Below are 26425 nucleotides of genomic sequence, written 5' to 3'. Positions count from 1 at the left end.
CATCATGCCCATGCTATAGGTGTAGGCCATTTATGTTCCTCCTGAAGCCTGGCTTAAAAACTCATAGGGATAACTTTCTTTGTGCCTTGTTACTAGGATGTTGCAAAGATGCTCCTAGCCACTACTGGTCATCTTACATCTTACAAACCACATGTGTGGTTTAATATCTCTTTCATTGCAGCAGCACCAAGCTCAGAATTTGAGACAGAGAGAGCTCACAACTGCAATATTGGGGATGAGCAGTAACAGCTATTATATATATATATATATATATATACACACACACACATATATATATATATATATATATATATATATATATATATATATATATATATATTTATATAGATATAGTTAGATAGATAAAATGAAATGGATTGTTTTACAAGGTAAGGGTTTACTAATACTTGACACATGGCTGTAAATACGAACCTTCAATAACAAGATCTGCAGTAGTTTCCAAATTTTCATATCTGCAGGTATACTGTCCCTGGTCCTCTGTTCTTACATCTTGTATAGTAAGTTTGTGAATTTTCTCATTGACCTCTGTTCGATATCTTCCTCGAGGGTCAATAACTTTTCCATTTCTGTACCACTGAGACTTCACATTTGGAACAGAAAACTCACAAATTAGAGTGCTACTGTGTCCCTCCTTGATGGAACGATCCTGGAGAGGCTTTAGAACTATCGGTTCTGCAAAGAAATACAAATCACTATTTTAGAAGGATAGAGAACACAGCAAGGGTCATTTATCAATGTAGACAAACAAAGTAATTACCAATAACAGTTAATTTGCCGCTAGCAATGTGTGGTCCACACACTACACGATAATTTCCTTGGTCCTCCAACTGACAATTCTTGATTTTGAGATAATGACGATCTCCTTCGATACCAATTTCATATTTGTCATTTGTATCCAATTTTACTGTTCCTTTGTACCAGGAGAGTTTGATTTCAGGGTAATTGATCTTGATTTCACACTCAAACAATGCTTCTTTCTTTGTTTGCACAGTTTGATCCTCAATATCTTTGACTAAATTAATAGGCTGCAAAAATAGTAATAATAATAGCATAAGTATATCCCTTTAATTATAGATTATATTGTAAGGTAATTGGAGCTGAACTCCAGGCAGATGTTAAAAGACACAAATAATGCAGCTCATTATTTGGTGATGCATCCCTAACCACTTGCCAACTGTATACAGTACCTATGTGGCAGCAAGGCAGCTCTCCTGTTTAAAATGACGTACCTGTATGTGATTTTGGACGACCAGGTCTAGGGTGCGTACACGCCCTGACGGCGACCTGTTTGTGTGATGATTGGACACAGCGAGAGCCAATCAGCGGGTCCAGCAGAATTGATGTCTTCCGGGACCGCTGATAGTTTGGGAGAGAAGCAGAACCGTGGTCTGCCTTTGTTAACAAAGCAGATCGCCATTCTGTGAGAAGGGGAGGTAGTGATTCTGTGTTTCTGTTAAGCAGGAACACAAATTTCTGCCTTCTGACACTACAAGCATCTCCCCCACAGTTTGCAAGCACTCCCTACGAACACATTTAACACTTTGATCCGCCCTGATGATAACCCATTCTCTGCCAGTGTTATTAGTACAGTGACAGTGCATATTTTTCGCACTGATCACTGTATTAGTGCCACTGTCCCCTAAAAAAATGTCAAAAGTGTCACTTCATGTACTATTTGTCTGTCGCAATGTTGCAGTTCCACTTTAAGTCCTTAATCGCTGCCATTACTAGTAAAAATAAAAAATAAATAAACATTTCATAAATATATCCCATAGTTTGCAGACGCTATAACTTTTGTGCAAACCAATCAATATATGCTTATTTGGATTTTTTTTACCAAGAATATGTAGCAGAACACATATTGGGCTAAATTGATAAAGAAATTCGATTTTTTTTACTTTTTTTTATTGGATGTGTTTTATAGCAGAAAGTAAAAAATATAGATTTTTTTTTTCAAAATTGTCGGCATTTTTTTGTTTATAGCGCAAAAAAAAATGGCAAAGGTGACCAAATACCACCAATAGAAAGCTCTATTTGTGTGTAAAAAAAGCCATATAGTTTATTTGGGTACAGTGTCGCATGACCCCGCAATAGTCAGTTAAAGTAACACAGTGCCGTATCGCAAAAAATGGCCTGGTTATGAATGGGGGGTAAACCTTGAAGCGGTTAAATGTGTTTTATTTGCAATCAGTGTAAGTACCTGAATGTGAATTGACATCAGCCTCGTGTAGTCTAATGTACAGTCTGTACAGCAGAGCTCAGAGAGATGGTGGGAGAAGCAGCACAAAGAACCAGTGTGCTGCAGTACAAGAAACCTTACTGGTAGCAGGAGAGAATGATAAAGAGATGAGCTCAATGGTGTGCTGCTGCCTCTTCTTTCACTGTCCAGTCACAAGACGAGGTGGGGGGGGGGGCATTAATTTGGCTGTTTGCCAGCAGTTCAGCTTTAAGAATTAAGAAATATTTTCCTACCTCAGCTTGGCTCATTCTTTGTTGAATAAATGACACAAGCTCATCAAATTCCTGTTCTTCTGTGTGAGAACGTTCCTCAAATTCTACCTCCTAGAAGATGAAAATATAAACACATTTAATTTTACTGTAATCATGACAGCATGACAGCGATTACATTCTTTAATTCTAGTCAATGTTCCCATAGTCAGGAACTAAATATTTTTTTAATCCTTATCCTCTCTATTCAAATCAAAAATTTGTTTTGGTTTTAGATATAGTTTAAGCAAAATCTCATATGTCCTTGCAGTGGTTGCAATTTCAAATGTGCACATAAAATACTAAGTTAGATGTCAGCAACTGGTTATATGCCCAACTGAACTATTTTTGTGATTCTTCTTAGAACAGTTACAATGTATACATGTGACTGCACCAATGATTAAGCAACCATATCTAAAATAAGCACTGCTTAGGAAACCTGAGAATGGATTTGGGGGAATAATGAAACTTGTTTTGGGTAACAATAATCCTAAATTGACAAAGACATAATTAAGAATCAGTGTGATAAGTGGAAGAAAAACAGGGCTTTATGGGTGCTATACAACCCCACTCAGTATAAAGAAAAATCCCATAATCTGTAAAATGAATTCTTCAATAATATCAGAGAAAATATTAAAATTCAATACAAAACACATATGATAAATATTTTATGATAAAGTTACAATGCAAAATGTAGAAAAATAACCCCCTTCAATAGAAAGAGCTCTGTCTCTCCCACAGATTCACTGCATACATAGAGTACCCATGAATGTGTCGGAGGGCCGATACATCCATCATCTCAGATACATGATCTGATACGATGGATGTATCTAGTGCATTGTGTCCCTGTCTAGAGACAATTTATCTTTTGTTTACTTGGATAGGTGTATGTTGAACTCTGCTGGGTTTAAGCACAGAGCACTTCTGATATTAGGATCCTGTGTGTGGAGGATAAGGTATGTCTTCAAGTACCCTTTATGAGTGACTGATGAATATATGTAACTTGTTATAGGAGATACATTGACTGAATCCTCCCTGGGGGTATGTTCCCCCATGGATTTATTGTTTTCTATATAGAAACCTGGTAATGCATACAAGTATCCATTGCCTTCCCTCCTTGATTGGGTCGGACGCATGGTTTTGGGTGGATTCCCTCCCTCTCTTCCTCTATATATTGGATGTGATTATACCCTGTGGTTCCATCCCTTTGTCGTATAAGGCCTATATTTACAGTCATTCTGGTAGATCATCAAGCCTTGGACAAGATAAGTATCCGATACCCCCTCTGAAACCACTAATCTATGTGTTTTGTGTAAGTAAATATCCTGATAGGTATACATGGGAAATAACTACTGTTGGGATGTGAATGAATAGTATTTTGACCGTGTTAAAATAATATGAATATAATCTTGTATTAGTGTGTTCTGTTCTTTTTCTCTTTATAGTCACCCCTTTGTGTGAACCCTTTCATTTGATGCCCCTGAGGAAGCCATACAGGCAAAACACGTCGGTAACAGCTCAGCCCTCTGACACATTCTTGGGTATACTATGTATGCAATGAATCTGTGGGAGAGAGGGAGCCCTTTCTATTGAGAGGGGTAATTTTCTACATTTTGAATTGTAGAAATCATATGTGTTTTGAATTGAATTGTAATCTCTTCTCTGATTTTATTAAAGTATTATACTGAGTGGAGTTGTATAGCATCAGTAAAGCCCCGTTTTTCTTCCACATACCACATGCCTTCTTTGGGGTGTGGTGCTTGACACTGATTGGTTGGGTACATTACTACTTTATCATAATTAGGAATCAGACATACCATTCTGCGGCTTTCTTCCTCTCTGCTGGCTTTGAGAAGCTCAAAAGCCTGAAGAAGACCACGGAAATCTGTGATTCCATACATCCGGGCATATTTTTCATACTCCTTAGGATCAACATTTTTCAAGAGTTCCATTATATCAATGGCTTTCTCTTCTTCCTCCTCCTTCTTCTTAGTTGGAGTCCTAAAATGAAATTTAGGAAATAAGTTTCACCTTGTATGTACTTTATGTTATTTTTTTTACAACATATTAATGTGTGTTTATTTACTTTTTAAGTTTAGCTCTAAGGTCACCCTCAAGGGACTCTTGTTTCCTTTCCTCGACTGACAGGTTAGTACTGCACTCAATTTCACCATGTTTGTTGATAGCCACACATCTGTACTGTCCAGAATCAGTCTTGGTGATATCTTTGATTTCCAGTTTGGCTTCATCTCCTTTCTGCTGAACCACAATGCGGCCGCCGTGATTGATCTGCCGCCATTTACCCTTCATCCATTTGACATTAGGAATTGGATCCCCTCCGACTTTAGCAATGAATGTTGCAGTGCCCTCTGAAAGAATAGTACAACGTTATTGATAGTGAGCAGTGGAATGGTGGTAGGATTGGTTGAACTCACAATTATAAACAAAAACTTACTCTCTGCAACTTTTATGCTGCCTGGTTCAGAGACAAAGAATAACTTTCCTTCGATTGCTGCTTTCTTCACAGGTGCTGCTGCAGGTGCTTTTTCTAAATAAAAGAAAATTGTTGTTTTCTAAATTAAAAATAATATTGTATGCAAAGGCAAAACTTTGGATTTTGGATTGAGTGAGGAAGGGTTAGACCTTTTTACGGTGTCCCTGCTGGGCAGGTTCACACCTGAATTGATCCTTGTCACCATTGTCATCGAAGCAGAAAGCCTTGGAAAGTGGAAATCCTACATTATTGAGTTGTAATGAGAGCTAGTCAACGCAAAATTGACTGATGGTAAGACGGATTTGAGATTATGTAAATATAAGTTTGTTAATGACACTTAAAGAGGGTGATCATATTTTATGTGACCAACCCCCATCCCATGTGGGAATGACCTACTTTGTTCGTATGGTGCAGTCGTTTTGTATATAAGCCAGACTTCAGACATTGCTGAAGGGTCTTCTTGTGCTACAAGCTAAGCTTTGCAGATCTGGCGACAGTTGAATCTTGAGTATTTGACATGCCTGATGACACTATGCAGTTTTGAGTTTATTACTTGCTTTTATTTACTAATAAAGTGTAAACAAAGGCAATAGGCACCCTCTGTCTGTTGTTTTTTAGTGCTGCATTGGAAGAGATGCCCACAGTCCTAAGAGGGTGGAAAGGCATCACAGCGCCAGACCATAGATCAGAAGAGTGGAAAACCAACCATGCTCTAAGTACCAAATTCAAGTGCAGGAGGTTGTTTTCCTGTACACATACACTTTAACCTGTTTTTGATAGCTATATGCACTGGCAGGATGGCTAGGTCTTAATACCCAATCTCCTCATATGTGTGCCTACGTGGGAAACCTCCATTCTGTTCTGAGAACATGCTCACTGCACACTAAAAGCACAGTGAAGAGATGTCATGAATAGTTCCCAGCTGTTGTTTGCTATCAGGAACTTTCAATAATATGACCAATGTGACAGACAGTCATAGATGTCACTTCATCGGGAAGCCCGCCTCCACCTTCTGGAATAAAAACCCTGTTAAAAGGCTGTTGGGTATTGGTGGGGTTAAGAGACTTTCTTATCATTGAGATTTGGTTGTCAAAATTTTGATAACAGGTTTACTATATATTCTATGCCCACCGGTCAGCAGAAGATAAAAATAAATCTTTAAAATTAAAAAATTGTAATATGAATTTTGTTTCCAGATTTATTTATGATCACCTATGGAAAGAAAACTTTAAATGCTATTTATAAATGCTTATGACCTTTGATGCACAGTGAAAGGTTTTATGTCATATTTGTTTTATTGTATTTTGTACCTTTAATTGTGACTTTAGATGTTGTTGATTCACTTCCTGCAGAGTTGGTGGCTTTGCACACATAATCTCCAGCATCTCCTTTAGCAGCTGCTTTCAATTCTAATGTTGCAGTTCCTCTAACAAAGGTGACACTGCAAGTATTTGAAGACTTGATTTCACGTCCACTCTTGAGCCACTGAATCCTGATTGGTTGAGATCCTTCAACATGGCAGCTAAGCTGTAAGCCCTCTCCTTCTGCGACAGTTACAGGTGATAGAGGAACATCAAATACTGGAGGTTTCTTAGGTTCTGAAAAAAAGGCAACAACTTTTGTTTAATTAAAGTTACACATTTTGTTTTTTTTTTTAAAATATTTGACAAAACTTAAAAACAAACCTTTGATAAGTACTGAAGAAGTGCAGAGTGCACTTCCAGCATCATTTGACACCTTGCAAGTATATAGTCCAGCATCTTCCTGGGTGGACTTCTTAATTTGAAGGAGCACCACATTGTTCTTGAAAGAGATTTCACTGTTAACTGATTGGTGGACTTCCTGGTTATTTCTCAACCAAGAAACAATTAATGGCTGGGAGCCAGCAACACGACCTTCCAGTTTGAATGAGCTGCCTTCTGTCTCCTCAACAGTTTCAGAAAGCTTTTTAGTGAAACTTGGAGGCACTTTCCGTTCTGTATATGAAGATATAAATATTATAAATGCATATAATAAAAAAATAAACTTTATTTATGAGGTCTATTGAACAAATGGTTGGCTTTCGTTACACAAACACAAGACGCCAATCTCCAAAGAATTGGTTGGTGTTTAATTTGACCCAAGCAGAAAAAGCTATTATGACCACCTTTTGCTGCTGACTTTAGCCCCTCCTTCTATACCTAGCATTATCAATACTTTTTCCCTTCACCATTGAGGTACATGAATCAAAAATAATCCTGAAACCTGGAGTTAAATTGGTTGACTCCCTTTTAATATATAACTAGTCACTGATTAGTTCATTAAGACTTTTTGTGTAGCTACAGAAATGATCATTCCACTGCTTACTATAACAGAATCATTGGTAACAGCTAGGATGTTAATACACATTGGAAACAAAAACACAGGGTGTAAACTTACAATGTATTAGCCTAAGGACTGCCAAAATCATAATTTTTGTATGTGGCTTCAGCTTTATTTTCCTTGTTGAGGAACAGAATTTGAAGGTTTCTCAGTATAAGGGTCACGTGACACACATGCTAATATTAAATTGTGCCATTTTGTTAGAGACAATGGGGTTGATTTACTAAAGGCTAACAGGATGCAAGGGAATTTTCACTTTGCAAAGTATTTTTTTCTTATCTGAGTGAATGAGTTGAAGCTCAGCTGACTTCCCTTGTCCAATCATGTGCAAGCAAAAATATTGGTTTTTTTTTCCTTCCGTGTGTTTGGATATTGTCTGAAAACTGAATTTTCTCCACACTCCCTAAGCTAAGGGAAAATACCTTTGTAATGTAAAAATTCTCTTAAAATGTGAACAGTCTATTTGCTTTTTGTAAACAAGATTGGTGACACTGGCTACATATGTATGTGATAGTGCAAGTAACCACCAATGTCTGAACACAGTGCAGTATTACTTTTTTTATACAGCCCCAAATTTATCTTTGAGATTATGTGTTTCAATGGAATACATAGTAACCAGAACTCTCCTGATCACAGTGCTGCCAGCTCTTTCTTGTTTCCTTTACCCTCTATTGCAGGTGTCAAACACAAGGCCCGTGGCCCGAATGCGGCCCCCAGGTCATTTCACATGGCCCTCGCACCTCTGCTGCAGCTGCGGCACCCCCCTTATCTCTACCCCTCCTTGTCTCTGTAGTCGGCAGAAGAGAGGACAGAACTCCTTTGCCAGATTCTGCACTCCTCGTGCAGCTGCAGAAAGGCTCGTCTTTTCCCACCCCCCTTTTTAGCAGTCAGCAGCAGAGAGGAGGGCAGAACTCCTCCTACAAATCCTGCACCTCTCTGTGCAGCCACAGCACCACCTTGCCTCTGCTTCCCATGGTCTCAGCATTTAGCAGACTCTGGAAGCTGACTCCAGACCTCCTCTGGTTCTCCTCCAGACCCTGCACTTCTTCCCAGATCCACCCGCATCTTCTTCCTGGCAGCAGCACAAGGTAAGGGTGTGCATTGTGATGTAAGGAAGGGTGGGTGACTCTTGACTTCTGATGGTGGGGGGGCTCTTGACATCTCATGTAAGGGTGTAAGGGGGCGTGGGGTGCTCTGGACATCTAATCATACAGATATACCTGGCCATTTGAGGGCAACAATAATGCTGATGCGGCCCGTGATGAAGTTTGACACCCCTGCTCTATTGGCTACAGAGTGTGCTGCGGCCAATAGATGGGTAATAGTAAAGCAAAGTGGCAGACAGCACAGCGACCTAGAAAGACATTTTTTACTTTGCAGCAGTGCCTAAATTGTAATGCATTATAAATTATTACTTGAAGGACATTACACATTAAGGTGCATTTAAGAAAAAAAATGCAAACGTATTAAAGAATTAAATATTCTTAATAATAATAATTATAATAATTCTTTAATATTTAATAATTTAAACAAAATTAAAGAAATAATGATACCTTGTACATTAAGCTTCACGCTGCAAGAATCTTTTCCAACATCATTGGTGGCAGAACATGTGTATTGGCCAGAATCAGCCTTGTCTGTCTTTATAATTGTAAGTTTTGTTGTATTCTCCAGTTGGGTAACCTTGTAATTTCCTCCAGTTTTGATTTCTTTGTTTTCTTTGATCCAAGTCAGTTTGATAGGATGTGTTCCTGTCACATGGCACTCAAATTCTGCAGAGTCACCCATGGGTACATCCACTGGTGATGGTTTTACATCAAAAAATGGTGGGTTTCTACCCTCTAAAATGGGTTGAATTAGGAAATTGGTGTTAGAAATATTGCAATAAATCTGACACAGGTGATAAAATATAGAAATAGACAACTCACAAACCTGTCAGAATGAGTTTGGCATTAGAAGAGGCAGTTCCAACAAAATTGGAAGCTTTACAAGTATACTGCCCAGCATGGTGTCTGTCAGTTTGAAAGATCTGAAGGGTAGCAGTTTTATCTATATATGATGTTTGAATATTATAGTCATCTCTTAAAAGTACACCATCTTTATACCAAGAAACCTCAATAGGTTCTGACCCAACTATTTGACATTCAAATGACACCGATAAGCCAACAGTTTCCTGTATGTCCTTCACTTTTCTTGCAAAGGAAGGTGGAATGATACGTTCTGCAGAAAGATGCAGTAAAAATTGTTGAATGGTTTCTGTACATAGTATTATACTAGTTTATCAGCAGGAAGCTTTAATAGTTAGGCGGGACAATGCAAATGCGCTTTATATTTTGCCATTGTGTACCGACTAAATAGCCTGGAAAAAGCAAAATTAACATTTATTGACAAGCACTTTATTAAACTTTAAAAAACAAAACGTTTACCTGTTACTGTCAGAAGAGCAGCAGAGGAGGCAGTACCGACTGGATTTTCTGCTTTGCATAAATATTCACCAGAATCATGCACATTAGTTTGAGTGAAAACAAGCGTAGCCACGTTGTTCTTGAAGTGTGTTTTACAAGCATCTGTTGGTCTCAGTTTAGTATCACCTTTGTACCATGCCACTTTAATTTCGGGTGTGCCTTGAATTTGGCATTGCAATGAAGCAGCATCACCTGCGGTGACCTGCACTGGTTCCAGTGGTGTAATGAAATATGGTGGTTCTGAGAGATAAGATATCTCAGTTAGTATAGATAATTTAGAGAATTTATGCTAGAAAAATCACATTAAAGGGTGCCTTTTATAAATACTAATTATAGGATATCTGCTTACCCTTTGTACTACATGTTGCTGTGATGCCACCAGTATGCACTTAAGTTTGTTACAACAACATTTCATATTCCTGATATGTGCCTACTGTACCATGTACTTGCATGAAAATGTATCCTGTTCTCTTTGTATAGCTTTCTTTGTGTAAAATCATGGTGTTGCTGCCAGTCCCTCTGCTTTACTATTAAAAACTGACCACGATAAGCAGAAGAACACACTGGGTTCAGTTCTCTAGCTATGCTAGGAACTCAGCCTGCTCTCCTCCAATTATCAGACTTGTCCTGACACACCCCACTGCACAGCCATTCACTGGGAAGCTCAGTGTGCTGCTGCTTCTCCTCCTCCAGCTAAGAACAGAGGGAATGTGATCAATTTTTTTTAAAAAAGGGGGAAAAAAGAAATGTATAATGTTTTTTTGTATATCTATACACAAACGTTTTGCCTTTCCTTTCTATTTCAAGCTGAATTTGTTGTTTTACAAGGTGATCATTTACAACCACTTTAAAATTTGAAGTATGTAGTAAGAAAAATCTCCCAAAACTGAGATAAAAACCTGAGAGATGTTCTAATCCTCTACCATTACCAACTCTACTCTAAAAAAGATACTTTTATTGCTGCTAAAGGAGAAATTCTACTCACTTCCTGTCCAGAAAACATAAAGAGAGAGAGGGGGGACATATAGAGAAAAGTTAAAATATTTTCCCATTCGTTCTAAAGTTTAAATATAACAGAGTTTCTAATGATTGCCCATTCATTCAACAGGTAAAACTAGATACAGTACACACTACATACCTGAAACTTTTACTGCTGCTTGACAGGTATCATGTCCAACTTCATTTTCTACATGGCAAGTATATACGCCATCATCATCATTTGTGCAGCTGGAATATTCCAGTATACAAGATTTGTCTGTTGTAGTAATGCTGCAGCGTTCAGACTGAGACACCTCAACACCATTCTTCTTCCATGTCACATATATTGGAGGAGTTCCAATATAAGAGCACTCAAGAATAATCGGTTTGCCAGTATCTGTCTGATAGTTATTGAGTTTCTTCACAAATGCAGCAGGTTCTAGAAATGAAAACAAAATTTTAAAGGAATCATGAGCATATTTATTGAGTATAACTGCAGATTTATGCATGATCTAATGGAAAAATCTGAGTTAAATTTTAAAAAAACGTCTTGGCTAACCTAAAGCTGAACTATGGATGTCACTATATGAATACCTTTGGAGGGGTTGTAGCTGGTTACCTCTGTCTTGCGTCAATTCAGTATTTCTTTGTCTGTATAGTTTAAAATGGGCTTTTAATCGAGTTGGATACAGCTTTCTCTGTACTTCCACTCCCCCAACAACCCAAGTGCTGCAGGTATGATAGACCTCAATGTTGTTATGTATTTGCCCCATCTATGGTTGCCTTTTCTCCACTTCAAAAATGCAGGTAATACAATGAAGCTGCAGCTGTGGGTTTTGTGAGTGGACAAAAGTAGATGAGGACGAGATATGACACCAGCACTGATGTCTTTCATAACTAGAGCTGTGATGTTGATGTAGGGGGAAGCAGAACAATGGGAGCTGTAGTGTCTAAGCCAACTAAAAACAGTTTTTCAACTGATACACAGATTAAAACACATTTAACCAGATTCAAATCAGGAATCCCTAAAGTGCAGCTGTACCAAGTTGAAAAATAAGCCAAAAAAAAAAGCATGTACCACAGGTAAATGTAACACGATTACAAATTTCGTAAGTTCACACTTTCTCTCTAAATTACTGTATAACATTACTTTTATTAATGGATGCCATGTTGTTCATTGTGCTGATGTTTTTAACACATTACTACTATTTATATTTAATGAACGAACCTTTAACAAAAAGTTGAGTAGAGCATGAGTCCTTTCCAGCATCATTACTGACATGACAAGAATATTCCCCACTTTGTAGGCTATTGACATTGTAAAGCTCCAAAACTGCCAGGGACTCGGTTAGTGTAATATTGCAGTTACTTCCTGGCAAGATTTCATCACTTCCTTTATACCAAGAAATTTTGAATGGTGGAGTTCCACGAATCACTCCAGCAAAAGAAACTGTGGCACCTGGGAGGACTTCCACAGGTTCTGGCTTCTCCACAAATGATGGTGGCTCTAAAAAGCAAACATTTTAATTAAAAGCAGAGCTGAGAATGCAGACATTAAAATCATTAGGATTCATGTACTCCTTATCAAACTAACCTTTAACAGACAAAACAGCACTGCATTCATCAGATCCAGCAACGTTGGTAGCATGGCATGAATATTTTCCAGTATCTGATTGTGTTAGATCACTGACTTTTAGTGTGCAAGTGTTGTCTGTAAGGGCACTCTGGTACTTGTCTCCACTGACAATTTCACTGCCATTGAAAGACCAAGAAACTAAAATGGGTGGAGATCCAGATACTTTACATTCCATGGAGGTTGTTGACCCAAGTAAGCCATATGTTTCCTTTAGTTTTCTTGTGAAAGATGGAGGAATAATTCGGTCTGAGAAGTAGAAAATAAAAAAGTTATTACAGAAAATGCTTTAAATTGAAGCCAAAAGCTTGAGTGCCTATTTTAACCTTATTTAACCCTATTAATACTTTGTGAAATGCAATCTTGAACATCCATATAGACAGCAAGACTCTAATGTGGTTCAGCTGAAGCCTGAATCATAGTTCATTGTCTGTCACTGGCAAAATTTAGAGGGGCCTCAACTTTACAAAAACTTCTTGTTCTACATCACAAAAAATATTGATAATGGCTGCTGCTTGTCCAATCCCTCACTTTACACATTTTTTCAGAGTATTAAAATGGCTTTTTTAGTGCATACCAGAGGGAAGAGCAAAAAGGTAAGGCTGAGGGTAGGTAGCAAATGTTTGCACCCCAGTTTTAGTGCGCTGGATCATAGAAATCTGGAAATATAGACTGATTAAAGAACCACAGATTTGTTGTTATGATTTTCCATCATTAAGTTAATAGATATTAAACCAATAGGTATATGAAAGGCCAGGAAGGATCCCTATGTGCAAGTCTGCTTTTCTTGAAGTCAATATCTATTTGGATTAATACAAAGAAAATATGTTTTTTTTTTTCACGGGTAAAGGGTGCAAGGCTGAATGTGTACACATAATGCAATACAACCGAAAACTAGCCCTATTAATCAGCTTGGCAGAAACAAAGAGTAGACAATAGATAGAATTGTAATAAAGCACATTGCATTACCAACCTGAGACATCAACAGTGGCTGTACAGCTGCTCTTGCCAACATTGTTCTTCACCTCAAACACATATTCCCCGCTGTCATCTGTTCCAGTGGAAAGAATTTTCAGGCTAGCAACTTTGCCAAAGAAGCTAACCTTATATTTCTCATCACTTGTCAGTTCTGTTCCATCTTTAAACCAGGTGGTTATCAACTCTGGGGTTCCACTAACAGTACACTCCAGGGTGCAAGAATCACCTGCAGTGACCTTTGTTGGTTGTGGCTTTTCAACAATTATTGCAGGCTCTGAAACACAGTGGTGAGCATATAATAAAAAGACTTTAAATTAATTTGCATTGTATAGTATTTATTTGCTGTTTTCACCATTCTCATAAATATATACAAGACACACAATACAGTATATATACATAGACACTACCCACTAATAAAGACTAAAGTAAACAATTATTGCCCTTCACACAAGCACCTTGCTTTTACTAGTTAATTTGAGTGGTTATCATTTTTTCATTGCTTTGTTGGATTTGGAGAATATACACACAGACTCTTCAACCAAGCACGTTTGGGCTTGTGGTGTGTATGTGTACCTTTAAGGAGTAGCAGCTTTCTCCAAGGCATGCCTTCTTTCAGTTTATTGCAATATACAGTACATCCCAAGCTATGATCTCATTTAAATTAAAATAAGGTACCATACATTTTAGAAGTACTTTGGTATAGCAGTATGGCTATATGTACAGTAAATTTGAAAATGTATGCAACAAAACCTATGTATTTAATGTACATTATTGAAACATATTCCAATTTGTTTTGTGCTGACTATATAGAAAATCTGCTTGGAAATTTTTCTTATTGTTTCCATGCCTATGCACACTTTTGTGACTTGTAAATTGATTATAGCAGTTGCCATTTTTGCTTTGCTTTTCAGTAACAAGTTTCAAATAGTCTACCACAATACATTCTTTTGTTCTCCTGAGTTCAACAATATAAACTAAAATTACAATGATGAGGGAAATACAATAAAGACTTCATTAAGTTAAAATGAAAAAGTTCTTTACTGAAGTGATACTGACCTAGCACTGATAGGCTGGCAAAGCTTTCCTGTGCACCAGCTTCATTCTTGATCTGACATGTGTATTTTCCTGTATTCTCTGGTTTAGTACTTGCGAAGTTAAGAGTTGCAATGCTATCGACAAATGAATAAGTGATGTTTTCACTTTCTCTAATGACCTCTTCCTTGTCCTTGAGCCATGCAACAGTGATGGGTGGGGTGCCATCGACCACAGCTTGAAGCTGAGCTGGCTCTCCAACCACTGAAATAAAGTTCTCAAGTTTCTGAACAAATCTTGGAGGTTCTGTAGAAAAAAATGTAATGCTTTTTAAAAACCATAGAAAACACAAACAATGAAACTGATATTTTTTTGCATGATTTTACAAAAAAATTATTTAAAACAACTGAACTATACAAACCTTTAAGCTTAATTGAACATAAGCAGGTGTCACTTCCGACATCATTCACTGCTTTGCATTGATATTCACCAATGTCACCAGCATCTACTTTAAGGATATGTATTGAGGCAAGGTAGTTTTCTGTTATGATCTTAAATTTCTTACTACTCTTAATCTCCCTTCTGTCTTTAAACCAGGAAACTTCAAATGGAGGTGTGCCATTCAGCTGACATTTAAGAGTTACATCAAGTCCTTTTAATGTTAGCACAGGTTCTGGCCTTGCAATAAAGACAGGAGGCTCTGTAATAAAAAAGGGGATACATTTTATGAATCTATTTTTAATGAATATGATTGCTGCAAACTAGCATTACTCAGGAGGAATATCTTACTTCCTAGTTGCTAGAAATGTATTTTAACTAACTTCTTTACTGCAACTAAGCTTCAGCGTAACTACTAAGACTTAGTTGTTTCCTCTAGTCGGAACAACCATCATGTCTCTTGCAAACTATAGAGAAGGTGTAGCTAGACTTTCGTTTCACAGCAAATATAAAAAAAATATGTCCTTCCCGTGACAGCCTTTTGTCACTGCTTTAGATATATAAATAAGGGCTTAGCTCCTAACCTTTTACAAAAAGTAAAGTATCTGCCTATCAGCTATGGGGCTTTTAATTCTGCTTTTTAATCATTTGGCTAAAGAAGGAACACATTTAAAACAGAGGACAGGGCAGATTAAGACACTTTCCCCATACTATACATGTAAATTAAGGGCTTTTTCTAAGATAGCATTTTCATTTAATGAGGGAAGTGACTTTGTATATATCATATCACAAATCCATCTAAACAAGAAAATATTCATCGTTAATCTGAAGCAGCCTATTAACTATAAAGGCTAAAAACATTTATGTATCCTTCTGTTTCCTTTAGTAACTATTTATTGTAGTAAATTAAACATGACTCTTACCTTTAACTTTTAGAGAACCACTGCAACTGACACTGCCGGCATCATTGTGTGCTTCACAAGTGTAGTCTCCACTGTCATTAATGTTGGCATCAGCTATTTCCAACACTGCCACAGAGTCAACAAAGGAAATTGCATATTTAGCACTAGGCTTGATCTCAGCATCATTCTTGAACCAAACAACTCTTATCTCAGGTGATCCACTGATTTTGCTTTCAAACCTATCAGAATCTCCTTGCTTGATGACCTTTGACGACTCCAACTTCTTTACAAAACGTGGTGGTTCTTGTGAAAAGAAATCAAATATAATTAGCATGTTCAATAGTGGACATGAAGGCTTAGTGTAAACATTTGAATCATGCCACGTTAATTATTTTGTGATCAGAGATCATTAATGCCTGTACTCCTCAATTAAGGTAACAATGATTATGACTAATATGTAGACCTAAATATTATATATAGATGTATAGATCAAAGGGTAGCCACGGCACTCTATGCTTGAAGTAAATGCCCAGGTGCTCACCCACAAAGAAATCCATATAAATCCAAAACTGGTTTAGAGGCACTCATGGGTCTTGCAGAGGAAAGAAAGATGGACTGAGCTTCATCAAAATGTTGACAATAAAAACACTGCTGTTTTTGATCTTCCCCCTCTGCAAGACCAGTGAGTGTATATATATATATATATATATATCAGGCTAACAAATTAAAATATGCACAGGACCTAAAAAGAAATTATATTTTTATGAGTGCAACTGATGAACAATGCAGCCTTTGTTTATCTGCAAATATTTGTTTATCTGTTTATCAACCAATGTTTGTCTGCAAGCTGAAGACTGATTTTTGTCAATTAAGCCTCTATCCTGTAAAATATTATTAGCAAAGCTAATGCAAGAGAATCACACATATCACATTAGGAAAATATTGAGAAATACTGTACTACGTTTACTCTAGAAGAATGCTATTTCACAAGCCCCAAGAAAAGAATAACATGTTTGACACATTAAGAAAACTAATATTCTATTGTAGCTTTACCTTGCACATCAAGAGAGGCTGAGCAGGAGTCTTTTCCAACTTCATTACTGGCATAGCATGTGTAATTACCAGCATCGACTTTACTGACTTTCAGGATCTTTAAGTGCGCTCTGTTTTCTGTGAAAGTAATCTTGTAATTTCCTCCGGGCCGAATTTCTCTGTTGTCTTTTGCCCAGGAGACTTTAATTGGCTGTGTCCCAGTGACATGGCACTCGAAAATGGCAGCTTCGCCAAGAGGAACATTCGTAGATTCAGGTTTTATGTCAAAGACAGGAGCTGATTTGGGTTCTGAAAGTGAAAGATAATTAAGATTATGTCTATATGTTTGTAAAAAAAAGTTCTTCTTTGGTATTAAAAAAAATAAAAATGAAAAGAAAATAATGGAAAGCAATGGCACTCATAATTTAACAAACCTGTGAGGATAAGTTTAGCGCTGGAAGATGCAGAACCAATCGGATTTGAAGCTGTGCAAGAATACTGACCAAGGTGGTCAACACTAGTGCTCAAAATATGAAGAGTAGCAATGTTGTCTATGTATGAAGTTTGCACATTATTGTCATCTCTCAAAAGAACACCATCCTTATACCAAGAAACCTCAATTGGTTCTGAACCATTTATTCGACAGTCAAAAGTAACAGGTAAGCCAATAGTTTCCTGAACATCTTTAACTTTCCTTGCAAATGAAGGTGCCACCTTACGCTCTGTAAAAAAATAAGGTTTATTGTCAGAAGAATTTTTCAAACCCAAAGCAGTTTTTCCCCCAATGCAAAAAAATCTTGCATAGTGTGTAAGAGTGGTTGTAAAGATGTTAATTTCACCTTGCACAGTGAAAAGAGCACTGGAAGAGGCAGATCCAACTACATTTTCTGCTTTGCAGATATATTCACCACTATCTGTCTTTTCCACCTTGTTGAAAACTAATGTGGCAACGTTATTTTTGTACTGCATTTTGTAAGCAGGGGTGGACCTTAGTTTAGTGTCTCCCTTGTACCAAGACACTTTAATTTCTGGTGTTCCTCCTACTTGACATTGTAAAGATGTCGATTCTCCAATGGTAACCTCCACTGGTTCCAGAGGTGAAATGAAATAAGGTGATTCTAAAGAACAAAGAATTGGAATAAGAATAATTAAAAGACATTTAGCAAAAATCCTATGTTTTATTATAGTCACCTAAATAAGTACAAACCTAAGATGGATAAAAAGGCACTACATGTGTCTTGACCAGCTTCATTTGCCACCTGGCATATGTACTCTCCATCATCCTCCTGTGCGGCATTAAAAATTTCCAGCAGGCATGATTTTTCCGTGGTGGTTATGCTACACCTCTCTGACTGGCTTATTTCTCTACCGTTCTTTCTCCATGTTACCACAATGGTTGGAGAACCCACATATGTGCATTCCAAAGTGATAGCTTTGCCTGATTCAACACTAGTGTCATTCAGTTTCTTCACAAATGTTGCTGGAGCTATTGAAGTGTTGCAAAGAAAATATTATTTACATGAGTATGAACCATATTATATTATGGTTGAAAATATGAACTAATTGTAAAACACTTGCTAGTGGTACAACTAACCTTTCACAAGAAGATGTGTTGTACATGAGTCTTTGCCAGCATCATTGCTTACCAAGCAAGTATAATCACCACTCTGTATTGAATCTACATTGTACAACTCCAATGCAGCAAATGAATTTTGCAAGGAGATATTACAGTTAGGTCCTGGCACCAGTTCACTGCTTCCTCTAAACCAATTAACCTTAAACGGTGGTGTTCCTTTAATCACACTGGTAAAGGTAACATTTGAGCCTGGTAACACTTCTTGCGGATCAGGTTTCCTCACAAAAGAAGGTGGTTCTAAATACAAAGCAATGATATTGAGAAAACATTAGATAAACTCTCTCTAAAAGCTGCAAGTTCAAGACAAAGATTGTTAGAAGAAGAAGTAAGAAATGTGGTATGCAATAGCAGCTTTAAAGGAATGTTTTTTCATCAAGATTACAATTTCTACCAACCTTGGACTGTAAGGGATGCACTGCATTCATCAGTTCCTGCCACATTTGCGGCTTCACATGTATAGGTTCCGACATCTGCAGCCCCCAGTGAGTTCACTGTTATGGCGCAGGTATTGTCTACAAAGGTGATATCATATTTGTTACTGCTAACAATTTTGTTGCCGTTTTGGTACCAAGAGACAGAAATGGGAAGAGAGCCAGAAACTTTGCATTCCAAGCGTGTAGAAGATCCCAAGACACTGTTGGTATCTTTCATTTTTCTGGTGAAAGATGGTGGTATGGCACGATCTGTAGGAGGACAGTATGCTATAAGTGAAACCAGATACCTATCATATATAAATATCTAAAATGTTAAGTCATGAAAAAAAATTGTGCTAACCAAGAACATCAACTGAGACCGTACAGCTGCTTTCACCAACATCATTCATAACTTCGAAAGTGTATGCCCCGCTATCTCCCCTGTCAGCAGAGAGAATCTTAAGCGTTGATCTCTTGTTGGAGAAGGTAATGGAGTACTTATGATCACTCCTTATCTCCCTGGCATCTTTATACCACTTAGTTATTAACTCAGGAGAGCCAGCAATGGTACACTCAAGAGAACAGGTATCACCAGCTGTGACTCTCATTGGTTCTGGCTTCTCCACTATTCTTGCTGGTTCTGAAACAAAATTAAAGTGCAGGGAAAGAAAATATGTGTTTATTTTTGACAATTTTGCTAGCTAAAACCTTGAATTTAGGGATGCTACTTAAAAATTATGAGTATAGTTTACCAACCTATTAGAGAAAGTACAGATGCACATTCACGAGAGCCCACTTCATTTGTAGCCTGACAGGTGTATTTTCCTGCACTTAAGGATTCTGCGTTGGCAATTTGCAATGTTGCAATGTTGTTTGCATAAGAAATTCTGATATTTTCACTCTCTCTGACAATCTCTCCTTTGTCTTTTAGCCAAGTAATTGAAATGGGCTGGGAGCCCTCAGTAACTGCCTGTAACTCAGTTGCTTCACCAGAAAAGCAAGTGACATCACTGAGCTTTTTCACAAATCGCGGTGGTTCTATAGAAGAAGACAAGTGTCCAAGAAGACTCATGAAATAAACTTTAAAGGAGGAAGGCAGGACATACTTTTAAAGATAAGTTAGTATACAGTACCTTTGAACTTGATAGCACAGACACAGTTGTCACTTCCAACTTCGTTGACTGCCCTGCACTGGTATTCACCAATATCAGCTGGCTCCACGTTAAGAACATGAATGCTAGCAAAGGTGTCTTTGGAAGTGAGTTTGAACTTTTTACTGCTTCGAATCTGTCGCCTATCTTTGAACCAGGCAACTTCAAAGGGTGGGGTTCCCAAAAGTTCACACTCAAAACTGACATCGATGCCTTTCAGAACCTCCACTGGACTAGGCTTTCTAACAAAAATTGGGGGTTCTAAGAATAAAACAAAAAACATTTTTTTTTACTAAACAAATTTTTAGGAAGCTGCTTTCTGCTATGAGAAAACATTAGCCTATTCCATACTTCCTCCTTTACACCAGCATATAAGGTAAGTAATCAATAATTACAAAAATGGTACATGGCTCTAAAAATCTATATAACTGAGAATTGAAAACACATCTCAGCTGACTGCAAGACTGGACTTACATTAGTGGAGCCTGGATTCAACAACTTTGGGCGCTCAAAGCAACACCTCTCTGCTAGTCCCTTCTATACAAAACATTTTCTTTTTTTTACTAGTTTTATTGGTCCTCGTCCACCTTAAAATATTGTGATAGTATATAAATAGGCTCATATGAGATAACTATATTATTACTGATGATGGGAAAATGTGTAACCAATGACATCAAAGCAAACCCAGCCCTCTATGAAGTAAATATTTCTGTTTTGTCCTATCATAACGATGTCAGCTAATAAGCTAAGGGGATGGGGGAGGGGATCTAAAAAGTATTACTTTGTTTTCCATGTGACTAATTTAGACTAGCATGGATTCTCAAGAAAATCAGAAACTGCATTTTAAAAGCATGTAACTGTCTTTTTCATGTCTTCACCATTACTACATAATTATAACTTTTTGCTGCATCTTAATAAAATTGTTTTTTTTTTACATAGACAAAAAACTAATTTGCAATCTATTTTTTATCTATTACCAGATTTACATCAATGGCTAACTCAAGTGCCTATACCTTGGATAACCAGTTATTAGGAACTTGGGCTAGCAAGATTATTCTTTCAAAACTATATTAGGTATGATTTCTGTACTTCATATATTAAAAAAATATGTATAGCTCTTTTTAAAGCTAGCATGAAGTAATTTGATTGTATTGACTAAAATAATAAATATACACAAAAGATAATAATAGTAACTTGGCACCTTTTACTGTGATAGATGTACTGCAGCTTGCACTACCAGCATCATTATGAGCTTCACATGTGTAATCCCCACTGTCTTCTGGACTGAAATCATTAATCTCAAGAAGAGCCACATTGTCAGCAAAAGATAAATTGAGCTTTTCACTTGGTTGAAGTTCTGTGTCATTTTTGTACCACACAACTCTAATTTCTGGAGATCCACTAATCTTGCAATCAAAATGGGCAGAGCCACCAAGTGCCACAATCCGTGAAGGTTCTAGCTTCTTTACAAACTTTGGAGGTTCTAGAGAAGTAAAGGAGAAAGGTAACTGCCTGTCACATAAAATAGATTGTGTAGTTGTATTACTAATACATACTGTTGTACCTTGCTATGTGTATATCCTTTCTTGTAGGTTTATGTTTTAAGAAGTTGTGTTGGAATGTGCAAAAAAGTAAACTCTAAGTAAGAAAGTAATTATGAATGCTGTTTTGTATCTAGGTATCCCTGAAGAATTATTGATTAATCAGCTTTTTCAGTTAATGTTAAAAGCTGTATGATATAGCAAACATACCCTGAATATAAAAACAAGGAGATGCACACAAAACAAAGAACATACTGTTCATTCCCTTTACATCTGTTAGGCTTCTTGGAACGTATGTAAAACTTTAAACATTACATGTATGACAGAATACCTTTCACACTCAATTCAGCTGAACAAGATTCTTTCCCAACGTCGTTGGCTGCAAGGCAAGAGTAGATGCCAGAATCTCCTTTGCTCACTTTTACAATTCTCAGGTGAGCTGTGTTGCCAATGTATGTGATTTTATAATTTCCACCTGTTTTAATTTCTTTGTTATCTTTGGTCCATAGCACCTTAATTGGCTGTGTTCCAGAAACAAGGCATTCAAAGTCTGCACTTTCCCCAAGCACAGCACCTACTGATTCCACTTTTTTATCAAAGAAAGGTGGTTTCTTTGGTTCTATAAATCAAAATAAATAGCAAAATAACTTAGTATTCCCAAAATTTTAAAGATTTATGCTGTGAGCCAGCAAGGAAATCAGCAAAGTCTGACCACAACCAGATTATGATAAAGGAACAAACCTGAGACTGTCAGCTTAGCAGAAGAAGAAGCAGTTCCGACTGCATTGGTTGCTGTGCAAGAATAAAGACCAGCATGGCCCTTCTCTGATTCCAGTATACGAAGAGTAGCTACATTATTCACAAATGACAGTTGCACATTACTGTCCTCAGTTAAAGGTACACCATCTTTATACCAAGACACCTCAATAGGCTCTGAACCATTAATACGGCAATCAAATTTAACTGGCTGCCCGAGTGTGACCTCCAGATCCTTCATTTTTCTGGCAAATGAAGGTGGAAGTTGACGGTCTGTAAAAAAAAGAGTATTTAAGGAAAAGTTGTTCCCCCTCAACCAAACCAGAGATAAGAGGTAAATGTTTTAATTTCATAAGAAAAAATCACCTTGAACTGTAAATACCGCCTTAGAAGAAACAGATCCCACAGAATTTTCTGCTTTGCAAACATATTCACCACTATCATTTTTGTCAACTTTGCTGAAAGCAAGAGTAGCTATGTTGTTTGAAAAGTACACTTTGCAACCTGGAGTTGACCTGAGTTTTGTATCTCCTTTGTACCAAGAAACCACAATTTCTGGAGTGCCACCAACTTGACATTGCAAAGATGTTGAGTCACCAACTGTCACTTCCACATCTTCAATACTTGAAATAAAGTAGGGTGGTTCTATAATAAAAATAATTCCAGTAACAAAAATGTTACCCAACCTTAAGAAAAATCTGTAAAATTATACAGCGAAAAATCACAAACACAAACCTAGAATGGTGACCATAGATTGGCAAATATCCTGCCCAGCTTCATTTTCAACCCGACAAGTATATTCGCCATCATCTTCTTTGGAGCTACTTAAGAGTTCCAGGATGCAAGATTTTTCTGTTGTAGTTAAGTTACATCGTTCGGTTTGCACTATCTCTACACCATTTCTTTCCCAAGTAACATAAATTGGAGGTGTGCCAGTGTATGTGCTCTCCAAAATAAATGGTTGACCAGTTTCTACATTGTAGTCTTTAATTTTCTTCAAGAAGGTAGCAGGCTCTGATTCAAGAATACACAAAAGCATTAGCAAAGCTTTTGAAAATGAAGTGACTAAAAGTAATAAGCACAGCTGAATAAAGAAAGTTACCTTTTACAAACAGTGTTGTAGTGCATGAGTCCTTTCCAGCATCATTAGAAACCACACACGTGTAGTCTCCACTATGGGTGGTGTTCACTTCATATAATTCCAAGATGGCAGCTGAATCTTTAAATTTTATAAGACATGCAGTTCCAGAAATAAGTTCGCTGCTTCCCTTAAACCAGTGTACCTTAAAAGGAGGTGTTCCCCTAATAACACTTCTAAAAGAGGCATTCATTCCAGGTAAGACTTCAAGTGGTTCAGGCTTTGTCACAATGGAAGGTGGTTCTGAAGAATTACAACACATACCATAAGATTTAAAGCAATAAGAATACGTTTTGGTTCACTGCAGCGCATCTTTAGAATAAAGATACTTTGCTTTACAATTGTTAAAGATAGAAGAAGAAAAAAGAAATAAATAGCAAAAATAGGCTAGGACTATTAAGAAGTAAAGAAGATTACCCTCCATCCCTGTAACTGACCTTGAACAATTAGAGTAGCACTGCACTCATCAGTTCCAGCAATATTTGCTGCTACACAAGTATAGCTTCCAGCATCTGAGGATTCCAAGTAATTAATTTTTAAAACACAAAGACTATCAGAAAATTCAGGCTCATATTTATCTCCACTGAAGATTTTGCTTCCATTGTGAAGCCAAGTAATAGAAATAGGCATTGATCCAGTAATTTTGCATTCCATTTGAACAGATGAATCTACTGCTGCAGTGGTTTCTTTCAATTTTTTGGTGAAAGAAGGAGATAATACACGATCTAATCAACAAAGGCAAAAACAAATTAATGTTTTATGTAAGAACTATTTACAGACATTATTATTATTATTATTATTTGGGTAAAGCCCAGAAGATATAACAACTAACCGAGAACATCAACTGTTACAGTGCAGGTGCTCTTTCCAACATTGTTTTTCACTTCAAAGGTATATTCTCCACTGTCACTTTTGTCTGCAGAGAGGACTTTAATTGAGGCTACCTTATTGGATAGACTAATCTTATATTTCTGACTGCTGGTCAGCTCTTTGCCATCTTTGAACCAGCTGGCTGAAAGTTCTGGTGTGCCTGCCACTATGCATTCTATAATCCCGACATCACCTGCAGTGACTCTTACAGGTTCTGGCTTTTCTACTATTATTGCGGGTTCTGAAAAAAAAAATGACATATGATGATTTTTTTTCTGGTTTAACACGTATGCCAAGTAAACTAGTTTCTATCTCCTTTTTATAGTTACCTAAAACAGACACGTTTGCTATACACTCCCTCATCCCAGCATCATTTTTAATCTGGCATATATATTTTCCAGCATTAGCTGGTTCAGCCTTTCTAATCTGAAGAGTTGCAAGGTTTTCAAAGTGAGAAATCTTTATGTTTTCACTCTCCCTCACGACTTCCTCCTTGTCCTTCAGCCAAAGAACCGAAATAGGTTGTGAGCCCTCGATCAGTCCTTGTAATTCAAGAGGTTCACCCAAGATAACAGTTACGCTTTCAACTTTCTTCACAAATTTTGGTGGTTCTGAACAGAAAAATGCAAAGCAAAGATGAATAAAGAATGGGGTGTGAGCAAATTTTCTTTGAAATGAGCTAGGGATTGAAAGCATTACCTTTAAGTTTTATATTACAAATGCAAGTATCACTTCCAATATCGTTGGAGGCCTTACAGTGATAGTCTCCAATATCTGGGGCCTCAACATTAAGAATATGAACAGAAGCAAGGTGATTCTTAGAAGTTACTTTGTACTTTTTACTGCTTCTAATTTGTCTGCGATCTTTGAACCAAATCACTTCGAAAGGTGGGGTTCCCAAGAGTTCACACTCAAGACTAACATCCACGCCTTTTAAGACTTCTGTTGGACTAGGCTTCTTGCTAAAGACAGGAGGCTCTATAAAAATAATGAACATATATTACTAAATCTTCTCTAAATTTTTGTAGCTCATAATGTGTATCCAGCCAGCTTATCAATGCAAAGCCATATATGTGCATGCTGATTTTTTTCTTTATATTTTTACCTATTGTAACCTATAAAAATTAAATATATTAAATATTACAGTTAATCATCAGGAGCATATTTTTAAGGCAATGAATCTGATATTCAGCAAATGTTCCCTTCTGGAGGATCCTCCAGTTCTATGTGTTTTAAATTACAGTGAATGATTCTCCACTGCAGAATGTTTTGAGAAAGTCACATTCACTGCTTTAGAAAAATACCCCTAAAGCCTAGTATACACTAGTAGTTTTTTTTTTTTGTTCAACCCAGTGGGCTGAAAGAAAAAAACTGAGGAGCTCAAGAGGAGTCACTGTGCTAACCATGCGATGTTAGTACAGCGCTCTTCCCCCACTGAGCTATTGTGTTCTGCCGGGGGGGGCGGCCGCCCACCAGAAAATACTGGTCAGTGCTCTTAGCCATTGGCTTCTGCCCCTTGGACCGAAGCCAGCCAAACTGTTGGCCATACCGCTCAATATTTAGTCCATGTGTACGGCCCTTTAGTTTTTGTTTAAAACTTTAGGGGCCTATTTATACATTTTTTCACACAAAATTCACACAACTTGTACCCAGGATTTGCACATTTTCTGATTCAAATCCAACTATAAAAATGTGAAAATCTTGTGTTAAAACTATAATATAAATAGGGGTTTCCAACTGATTTTAAGCTTGTTAATTATGTCCCTATAATATGAAAACCATAATATAATTATACTGTTATTAGCTTTATGTGTTAGCTTTACAGTTGGTCTTTTCATCATGCCAAAATGTTATAAAAATACATTTGTCTAAAATAGACTTCTCAACAGATCCTAATTTTCTTTCTAAAGAATATATTAACATTACATTTATCATGTATAAACCCAAAAAACTATATAGGGTATTATACAAATATGCAATAATTAAGCACTCATTCACACTCTTTGTGGTGACCTTCATATTTCTATACTGGCTAAATGCAGGTCACTGCTAGGGCACATAGAAAACAAATGTTTTCTATGGGCCATATTCACACCACA

The 26425-nt window shown here is 37.1% G+C and overlaps 1 protein-coding gene across 1 annotated transcript in view; it reads right to left on the bottom strand.

Annotated features, from left to right (window-relative positions):
- The window catches only part of LOC309558726 (titin-like), a 320308-nt gene that overhangs the window by 187817 nt on the left and 106066 nt on the right, over nucleotides 1–26425 (bottom strand). The window contains exons 65-101 of the mRNA XM_082261775.1: nucleotides 25026–25304; nucleotides 24656–24937; nucleotides 24289–24567; nucleotides 23894–24181; nucleotides 23421–23699; nucleotides 23054–23332; nucleotides 22685–22963; nucleotides 22304–22591; nucleotides 21894–22181; nucleotides 21223–21504; nucleotides 20004–20282; nucleotides 19627–19908; nucleotides 19232–19510; nucleotides 18853–19140; nucleotides 18416–18694; nucleotides 18029–18307; nucleotides 17661–17939; nucleotides 17256–17543; nucleotides 16843–17130; nucleotides 15811–16092; nucleotides 14871–15149; nucleotides 14474–14755; nucleotides 13413–13691; nucleotides 12401–12688; nucleotides 12035–12313; nucleotides 10967–11245; nucleotides 9790–10068; nucleotides 9296–9583; nucleotides 8917–9204; nucleotides 6688–6978; nucleotides 6313–6600; nucleotides 4964–5056; nucleotides 4595–4877; nucleotides 4326–4509; nucleotides 2494–2583; nucleotides 779–1046; nucleotides 433–693 (exon numbers count right to left, since the gene is read on the bottom strand). Coding sequence (XP_082117901.1) covers nucleotides 433–693; nucleotides 779–1046; nucleotides 2494–2583; nucleotides 4326–4509; nucleotides 4595–4877; nucleotides 4964–5056; nucleotides 6313–6600; nucleotides 6688–6978; nucleotides 8917–9204; nucleotides 9296–9583; nucleotides 9790–10068; nucleotides 10967–11245; nucleotides 12035–12313; nucleotides 12401–12688; nucleotides 13413–13691; nucleotides 14474–14755; nucleotides 14871–15149; nucleotides 15811–16092; nucleotides 16843–17130; nucleotides 17256–17543; nucleotides 17661–17939; nucleotides 18029–18307; nucleotides 18416–18694; nucleotides 18853–19140; nucleotides 19232–19510; nucleotides 19627–19908; nucleotides 20004–20282; nucleotides 21223–21504; nucleotides 21894–22181; nucleotides 22304–22591; nucleotides 22685–22963; nucleotides 23054–23332; nucleotides 23421–23699; nucleotides 23894–24181; nucleotides 24289–24567; nucleotides 24656–24937; nucleotides 25026–25304 — 9945 coding nt within the window. The remainder of the gene's footprint in view (nucleotides 1–432; nucleotides 694–778; nucleotides 1047–2493; nucleotides 2584–4325; nucleotides 4510–4594; nucleotides 4878–4963; nucleotides 5057–6312; nucleotides 6601–6687; nucleotides 6979–8916; nucleotides 9205–9295; nucleotides 9584–9789; nucleotides 10069–10966; nucleotides 11246–12034; nucleotides 12314–12400; nucleotides 12689–13412; nucleotides 13692–14473; nucleotides 14756–14870; nucleotides 15150–15810; nucleotides 16093–16842; nucleotides 17131–17255; nucleotides 17544–17660; nucleotides 17940–18028; nucleotides 18308–18415; nucleotides 18695–18852; nucleotides 19141–19231; nucleotides 19511–19626; nucleotides 19909–20003; nucleotides 20283–21222; nucleotides 21505–21893; nucleotides 22182–22303; nucleotides 22592–22684; nucleotides 22964–23053; nucleotides 23333–23420; nucleotides 23700–23893; nucleotides 24182–24288; nucleotides 24568–24655; nucleotides 24938–25025; nucleotides 25305–26425) is intronic.

The sequence above is a fragment of the Pelophylax lessonae genome, assembly GCF_965119305.1.
Source record: "Pelophylax lessonae genome assembly, chromosome: 6".
Lineage (NCBI taxonomy): Eukaryota > Metazoa > Chordata > Amphibia > Anura > Ranidae > Pelophylax > Pelophylax lessonae.
The sequence above is the reverse complement of the archived record's forward strand: the minus strand, read 5'-3'. Positions and strand labels throughout refer to the sequence as shown.